Source organism: Octopus bimaculoides, chromosome 2, assembly GCF_046866305.1.
Source record: "Octopus bimaculoides isolate indiv1 chromosome 2, ASM4686630v1, whole genome shotgun sequence".
NCBI lineage: Eukaryota > Metazoa > Mollusca > Cephalopoda > Octopoda > Octopodidae > Octopus > Octopus bimaculoides.
This window is the reverse complement of record NC_142929.1, coordinates 137,348,054-137,358,053: the sequence shown is the minus strand read 5'-3', so window position 1 is coordinate 137,358,053 and position 10,000 is coordinate 137,348,054. Positions and strand designations below refer to the sequence as shown.

The window sequence follows — 10,000 nt, the reverse complement described above, 5'->3', positions numbered from 1 at the left end:
GTCGACCCCGGCGGAATTTGAACTCAGAACATAAAGACAGACAAAATACAACTAAGCATTTCGCCCGACGTGCTAACGTTTCTGCCAGCTCGCCACCTTGTTGTCTGGGAGTTCTGTATATGCATGTATGCATGTATACATGTATGTATGTATGTATGTATGTATGTATGTATGTGTGAATGGGTATATATACATATAATTAAAGAGAAGTGACAGAGTAAACGAAATAAACCTAGAATGTGTGTTGAATTTGTGCATTTCCTGTGTATTTCGATATAACAACACTCGTAAAGTTAATCTTGCTGTGCTTCAATTGAATTAGTATAATTTAATAACAATAATATATCTCATTTCTTGTTTCAGCTGAATTCAGTGAAGATGATGACATCAGTGAAGAAACAGCAGTTGATAAGAGGTCAGAACTTTTTATTGTAATATTGTAAATCGTGTAGAGTTTAATCACGTTGCATGACGCCCTTAAGATGAAAGCTACAAATATGTTTCTCCCTCCTAAATCTAAGGGAACATCAATTTATATAGCCCTTCATTGATCATAATTAAAGCAAATGTTATACATACGTATATATGTATGTATATATATATATATATATATATATATATATATATATATATATATACATATATATATATATATATATATATCTGCATATATTTATATATATATATATATATATATATATATGTGTGTGTGTGTGTGTGTGTGTGTGTGTGTGTATATATATATATATATATATATATATGTGTGTGTGTGTGTGTGTGTGTGTGTGTATATATATATATATATATATATATATATATGTGTATATATATATATGTATATGTATATATATATATATATATATATATATATATATATATATATATATATATATATATATACACATTTATATATTTACATATATATATTTATGTATGTGTATATATATGTATATATTATTTGCTTTAATATGCAAGCCCCACCACCACCACCATAAAACAACATACAATTATATGTCTTGAACTGAATATGTTACATTACACTCCAATACAATCATTCCCAAGAATGCAACAAAATATTCATGTTCGTATCCATATACATTCAGAGTTTGGAGGTTGATGGGTGGTATGATCATAATGTAAACGACAATAATTAATTAAGAACTGAAAATAGAACAGGTTAATTTTATTACTTTAGTGATTTCACATCCGAATATGTGACAAGGGAGTGAAATTACATATCACCCACTGTTGTGGCCATCCTTATGTTATAAGTGAAACAGATGGAAGGTAATCAAATTAATTGTCTATTTTTTTCTTTGTTGTTTAATCATTACATACACACACACGCACATATATATGGTGTGATGTGTAAATTGTCGTCATTTTATATTTTTTAATTTTGTACATGCACATTTTGTGTTTTTGATTTTGTCGACTACACAGTATATTAGGGTCAGTTATGTACCGTCTGTGAGAAAACAAGCTCTATGACGCAATTCACTCTGGTAGAAATCTTGAAGCGACTTGCAGTAATGCTTGGCATTCATACCGGAAGCTCCGACACTAACAGATGGTGAACACACAGAACAACTGTTGGCTTGCTCTGTCCCCAAAACATGTACTGTGAGTGATAGAAATCAAACATCAAGTCAACGTCATGGTGTTTGAAGTTATCACTAGTGACGGCGACAATATGCCTGCACTCATCTTCCCACAGGGCCTCACACTCAACACGGAAGCCTACATCAAGTGCCTGGAAGAGGTAGCGCTGCTCTGAGTCAAGAGAGTGGCTGATTGAAGACGCTATGTCTGGCAACAGGACTCTGTACCATGCCACACAAGCCGAAGAACCTAGTCATGGTTGTCAGACTATTTTTGTGACGACATCACCCCTAACATCAGGCTACCTAACTCCCTATAATGCAACCCCCTTGATTACAAAAATTCCTTGTAACAACCAAAGATAAACTGAAGGCAAGGATTATGGCAGCGTTCACAAACTTAAACAAGGAGAAGACTCTCCAGAAGAGTTGCAGGAGATTCTGAAGTTGTCGGGAGGCAGTGGTTGAAGCCAATGGCGATTTTATTGAATAAACTTACGCTTTAGTATTTCAAGATATTTTTATGTAATTTCGGTAACTATATCTATTAAAATGAGATGTCAGTGTTATTTTCATTTTTGCGTAATTTAGACGACAATTTATTCACCACACCTTGTGTGTGTATAAGAAAATGAGAAAATAGAGATGATACAAAACGACATATATATATATATATATATATATATATATATATATATATATATATATATATATATATATATATATATATATATATATATATATATATATATATATATATATGTATATATGTATATATGTATATATATATATATATATATATATATATATATATATATATATATATATATATATGTGTGTATATATATATATATATATATATATATAGTGAGAATTACAAAAAAACAAAAGACGCAGACAGGTGTGTAAACAACAAACAGATGTGTTAGTTTAACGCTCGGGAAGTGAGAAAGTAATTTACGTTTGGTGCTTAAGCTCTTCGGCAGAAAGGAACACAGAAATAAACAGGGTGAGACAATAGAAAAAGTAAAAAGGTATAGTGGCTAGTGAACTATCATGGCGAATACACACACATACATGCGCGCATATATATATATATATATATATATATATATATATATATATATATATATATATATATATATATATATATATTATAAATCATATGATAATGATGCATATGTATGTACGTGTGTATGTGTGTGCGTGTGTGTGTGTGTGTGTGTGAGAGAGAGAGAGAGCGTATGTGAACGTATCGAGGTAAAGAATTTTATTTCTTTCTATAGGTGACCATATGTTAAGCAGTCAAATGATGCTACGTAGTGAACGCGTTTATAGCAGTGAATTACGTCGACCTATTCTTATTACATATTGCTAAGAATTTTATATTAAGCAACGAAAATAAAATAAATAGTAACAACAGACATCATATAAATCACATACAAAAGGTCAAAAGCCTTCTACGAAAATTCGTTGCATGCTATAACGCTAGTTTTAACTCAGCAGGTGAAATTATGCGGGTGAAGAAGACAATCACACACATGATTAGAATACATGTGATAAAAATATCATAGGATTACTATTACTTACTAACCTTCAAATATATACGAAGAAACTTCATATATACATATAGATACGAGATGGCGATTCGCAAGGTATTGACTAGTACAATAAATTATCTAATTTGGATTTCAGACAGTATTAGAATTATTCAACAGTCTTGAAACCATGTGGAAGTTATACACCTTACATATTGCTTCAAACCAATTTCGGAGCTTAATCGCACTCGTATTATAAATTTAGCTTCTTGATTTCATAAATTGTTTAAAATTAAAAGACAAGGCGTAGGAGTGGCTGTGTGGTAAGTAGCTAGCTTACCTACCACATGGTCCTGGTTCAGTCCCACTGCGTGGCATCTTGGGCAAGTGTCTTCTACTATAGCCTTGGGCCGACCAATGCCTTGTGAGTGGATTTGGTAGACGGAAACTGAAAGAAGCCCGTCGTATATATATATATATATATATATATATATAATGTATGTGTGTGTATATGTTTGTGTGTCTGTTTGTCCCCCCAACATCGCTTGACAACCGATGCTGGTGTGTTTATGTTCCCGTAACTTAGCGGTTCGGCAAAAGAGACCGATAGAATAAGTACTAGGCTTACAAAGAATAGGTCCTGGGGTCGATTTGCTCGACTAAAGGCGGTGCTCCAGCATGGCCACAGTCAAAAGACTGAAACAAGTAAAAGAGTAAATCAAAGAAACTAATAAAATGGTAACCAAAACAAGGGAAACTACCAAATCTGAGTAAGACACTTGACATTCAACGAAAGAAACGACTTATATGTATAAATGTAATTTATCTCAAATCATATTATTGCTTTCATCAATTAATCCAACCCATCTGTCTGTTCATAATTTTTTTTTTAGTTTGTTTAAATTTCAAGCTATTTGTTTATACACATATACACACACATACACCTACAACAGGTGCATATATATATATATATATATATATATATATATATATATATATATATATATATATATATATATATATATATATATATATATATATATACATATATATATATACATATATATATATATATATATATATATATATATATATATATATATATATATATATATATATATATATATATATATATATATATATATATATATATATATATATATATGCATATGTTTCTGTCTGTGTGTGTGTGAGTCCATGAAAATATAGAAGCACAGAAACACATATTCTCTGTCATACGTGCGCATATATGTGCATATATATACTTAACACTCTTTTCCCTTCTCTTACCCTCTCACCCTTTCACCCTCTCTCTCTCTATCTATGTATGTATGTCTATATATATATATAATCATATATATCAAGTATCAAGTGTCAGGAATAGCTTATGTTATGAACATGACTAACATAAGTGTTAGTGTCTAGAAGCTAAGCGGAAAAGCAGTCAGCAATGCAGTTATTCACATGATAATTACTTCTGCATGCACACATGTGTTCATAAATAGAGACGCAGTTTTATTGTAATTGATTCAATGGCAGATTCTTTAGATAATAAAAACAAACGAAAATATATGACTTACAGGTTAATAATCGTGAAATGCCATGTGTTAATAGATCAATAACCTGTGTTCAATGACAATACAATCCTACAACTAATTCCGTCGATATTCACTGGCAATATTTAGTTTCGTCACGAAGAAATACGATTTTGAAAACAATATTTAAACCGATGCAATGATCCAGTCTGTCGCCAGTGTAACTGCTATGAAGAGCAACAATTTCATTCTGAAATCAGTCATATTTTCTAACAACGGTGACATTGAACCTGATTTTTGAACATGAAATCTGCTAAAAATATGAGATGATCAAAGTTTGACCATAGTACTGCAGGATCAGGTTGTACCTGGAGTTTAACAAATAGGACAAGAAGATTAATAATGAAATAACAGGAATGATATAGTAATAACAATAATGATGTTTTGAATTTTGATATAAAAATATAACTAAAGATATTGCTAAGATATATGATAGGAATAAATGCACAAAACACCTACGTAGTACATGTAGTCTACGTTTGTAAGGTTAGCAGATTTATGCTTTAGTAATAATTTCTTAGATTGGCACAAACCAGCTAAGGTGAAAAATAGCTGCAGCCGATTAGATCAACTGATGGTATTTATTTGATAAACCTCGGAAGGATGAAATACAAACTTGACTTTGGCTGGAGTCGAACTCAGAACTTTAAGCAACACAACTAAATTTTACTGCGTACAAATTCAGTCAATCCACTACCTTCAAAAAAGCAATAATATTGATTGATTCTATTATTATTCTTGAGGTGAGAATATTACTAATGATGAATACCATTGCTAATTAGTGATACAGACAAATTACCCCTGTAAAGATAGCAGAGCGCAATTAGATAAAATGATACCAATGAATGTGTAAACGAGGTAGCTTCTACGCTGTTGCTACACCAACCACAAATGGCTGTTAAATCTTGGAGACGAAGTGAAAGCCTCAATACAGCTGCTGTAATTGCTAGAAAAAGCCGCCAAACTTCATGTAATTTAATTCCTACTATTTTAAAAACGAGAAAGCATAGTTAGCTGTAGTCCCTCCGCTTATGACATGGGTGCACTACAGTTTTGCATTGTTGAAAATACGTATTCATTTATATTGTATATAGAAGTCGACTAGCTAGCACAATCGTTAGCACACCGGACAAAATGCTTAGCGGCATTATTCCGGTTTCAGGTTATGTGTTCAAATTACGCCAGCTCTGCTTTCATCGCTTTGCAGTCGATAAAATACACAGCAGTTGAGCACTTGTGTTGATTAATCGACTAGCATTTCATCACAAAATTTCTTCTATTGTGCCTACAGTGGAAACAATAATACATACATAAGAATATAACTGGCTTTTAGATCTTGGTCTACAAACCATTTACCCAGTTAATAAAATAGCTTCAACACTTCAAAATAATATATGCCCTCTGAATTTGAAATTTAATCTCTAATATTTATAAATTCGTGGAAAATACAATCTAAGTTGTACACATAAACTCATTACAATATATATATATATACAATATTACGAACTATACGTGATTTCAGATTCTAATGATTAAAATGCTTTCGTTTTCTTTATGATATTGATGTTGTCACGTTCTGCTTTGTGAAACTTTCTTTCAACATGTATTCTAGACAGAAAGCGCTAAATTTTAGATTTTGTGTGCAGAACACCTAAAATATATCTAAAAATATATTTCTGTCATGTAGATGTTTTTATTCTTATTTGTATTTATCGTATTTTATTTTTGTACATCCTGGCCTTATATGATTCATTTAACATGTTCTTCTTAATTTCGTTACGCTTTACCGCATGGCACTTTATATATAATACTTATCAATATTTGTAGGTGTATTTTATATAAATGTGGTATTTTCATTGCATGTTACACACAACAAAAAAATTACAACAAAAAATAATACGCAGCATATGAGAGAAAAAATACAAATGAAGGATTTCTTTCTTTGCTGAAAATGATTATAAATAAGAGATGTTTTCGACGAGCCCAATAAACGTCATGCGGTAAAGGTTTAAAGCGGTGTGGAGAGGACTGTACATTTCATTGGTTGTGGTTCAGGCAATCTGATAAGCACAGGCAAGTCCTAATGAGCTTCTCGATTGCTTCTCCTTTACTTTTGTCGTTGTTTAGCTATTTCAATTCTATAGCCAACCTCCGACAAAGGTTGTGGAAAAGTCCCCGAAACATCAATAGAATGCCTGACGAAGAAAGGGATGGTGAGTAATATACGTAATGTAATTAATATTTAATCTCAAATAATGACCCCAAATTTTTTTTATAAAATTGATTGTTCATATTTATCGTAAACCTTTATATTTGCTACAAAAAGTTAATGAGATATGTATAAATTGATAAGTTTAAAACTTAATTAATAACGATCGTTGAACAATAGTAAGTTTAGCATTTATTTTCTCAAGAACATTTAAACATCTTTGGTACCCAACTGAAGAGTTCCATATTGAAATGACTAGTCTTATAACGAATTTGTTGACGATGTTCAGTAGAGTATACTGAAAAGTAAGAATTCAAGAACAAAACTCTCTCTAAACAAAAAGAAAAGATAGAGTTAGAGATAGTTGAAAGATCATCCTAGAAACACTGAGTAATACTTTTATAGACATACCTGCATACAAAATTCGAAATTTTGGATGTAAAATCAAATAGATACGGGTAAGATAAGAAATATCAAATTGTTCTATTTACATTCGGCAGTGCTTCATTGAATAGTATTTGAATTTTTAAATACTTATGAAAATATATATGACCTTATAATTATTATGCATCTCTCAGATCTTGCATTCTCCAAAAAGCAACGTAATTAGTAATTAGAGGCACTCTAGTTTTCTTTTTTATTTAATTTAAAATGAAGGTGAATGAAAAGTTTGTTTTGATATCAGAAGTATTTTTAAATTTCTGTAGTTGTAGTCTATCGATTTTCAAACATAATGCTAATATTCGAAGTTATCTGATATGTTCTGTTTTGCATTGTATGAAATGTAAAACTTTTCCTGGCCACAAGCGCGACATAAAATCAACTTTAGAGTCAACTGTGAAGAAAATATGAGTTATAATGTTTGAAGCATAATATCTCTAATGTCACTTTGTTGATCTTAAGATCACTAAAATGTAATGAGTATAACTAGACTGTACGACGCTTCATTGGTTTGAAGTGATACTGCAGTCTGTTCGATGAAATATCTTGTCGACCATGTCACATACTTCCAGTAACAACTATTCACATCTCTCCGGCTTCCGCGGCCCACTTCACTGGTTTCGTGAACTGAGAACAATTGAAAATCAATTATCAATATTTACTCGCTGTTCAACACACAGGTTCAGCAACCGAACAATGAAGTTTTCAGCCGAGAAAATATGTTGGATTATCCAGATCAAAGTATATTGAAGACACGGAGACTATATTATATTGAATATGCAGAGACAGATTATTTCTTAACATGTTCAATAAGGTTTGAAATTGAGGTCTTCAGATTTAGTTTGGCAATATGACATTCAATATCTGAGATGAATCATCTCATTGAGGAAATAGGGTAAATCATGTGCAACATAATTTCGGTATAATTTCATAGAGTATATAAATTCATTCTGTATATAAAATTCTTTTTTGGCTCACTTTAATTTAACTTAATTTATACTCCGTTATACCGAAATATTCCTTGTGTTCTTTAACGAAGTACTTAATTTATATTACAAGGAAATCAGAAATCTACAGCTAAAATGTATTTTACAAGATTTAAACAAACATCAGCTATGAGAAATAGCTTAGAGTGACCAAAGCCATTTGAACAGCTTAGACCGGTATATTAAAGGGGTGTATTAAATACAACACAAATTCGTGATTCATTAAAATTCCACCTCTAGAACTTGTGTTATAATTACCAAATTGTAATTAAAACCAGCTCTATATATGAAGGAGAAATAATTTCAATAACCAAGGACTTCTTCAAAGCTGACATGCCATTCAGTGGAAGGACATACTTATTGTGCGATGATAAGGAGATATTCGTAGATACCTTTATTAATTTACATATCTCAATATATATTCTTATCCATATGTTTCTTATAATCATGCTTTCGTTTCTCTGTATTTTGGCTTTTTTTTATTTTGAACAGATTTTAATTCCCAGCCTAAATAATCTCATAAGATGCTTTTAAGGCCATCCTTAAGAAAGGCTAATATTTTAAGGCTGATATTCCATTTAATCTCTGTGTTTGTTCATATGCTCTTTGTTACAGATGGGCAAGACTCTCTTCAAATCCATGGTACACTTATCGAAGGAACACATTTGGAGATTTACTAAAAAGGTTCGGTTATTTTGATGCTATTTTAATATGATCAAAGATATGTTAGTCTAACTCGAAATATAAATGTTATCCACACAAACGCACACAAACATAAACATACCCCCTCACGTGCACGCATACATACACACACACACACATATATACATGTATATATATATATATATATATATATATATATATATATATATATATATATATATATATATATATATATATATATATATATATATATATATATATATCCGAGCCGAATTACCTGATATTTCTCAGGATTGAACTTCGGGAATTAACTTCAATGAAACAAAGTAATTTTTACTTAAGGTATAGCAAAGATTCCTCATGAAAAACAAAAAAAAATGAACGGTGGAAATTTGCAGAATAAGCAGCCCTATGGATTTTTATTTTTTTTCCGACGAAAAGTTTCTCCGGAATATTTTTAAAAGTAGACGATTACGATTCTGACAATACATTTTCTATAAACTGTTTTCAATAATTTATACTCCTTTTAATTCGTACCCTCACGCTAACTACGACTGATAAACACTACCGGTTTATCATAATCAGGAATCCTAATCGTTAGCACTGACCCTAAATTTAAATCTAAACTATTGCACAAAACGTTTATGACCCAAACCCAAGACACCATAACTGCTAACCACACCTGTAAAACCAGCCCTTAACTGAAACTCAAAATTTTCATTGTAATTGTGACCTATAGCCTACCTGCTCAGTTTGGATTGTAAATGAAGGCAGCGTGTACTTTTAGAATCAAAATTTTGAGTATAGAGGATATTATTATCTTAACAAGCTTTGTGAAAAATCTTCGTAAAATAAAACGCATAAGGGCGCTTATCTATTGTGAAATGTAGAACACGGATAAAAAATAGAGGAGATAAATTTGAAAATATTAAACAAAAATGTGTTATAAAATGGTAATCTCTGGTGA

The 10,000-nt window shown here is 31.0% G+C and overlaps 1 protein-coding gene across 2 annotated transcripts in view; it reads left to right on the top strand.

Moving 5' to 3' along the window:
• Nucleotides 1-10,000, top strand: part of LOC106874007 (uncharacterized) — a 101,732-nt gene that overhangs the window by 58,324 nt on the left and 33,408 nt on the right. For both annotated transcript variants that reach the window (XM_014921567.3, XM_014921566.3), the window contains exons 3-4: nt 364-415; nt 8,986-9,054. In XM_014921567.3, the coding sequence (XP_014777053.1) occupies nt 364-415; nt 8,986-9,054 (121 nt within the window). The remainder of the gene's footprint in view (nt 1-363; nt 416-8,985; nt 9,055-10,000) is intronic.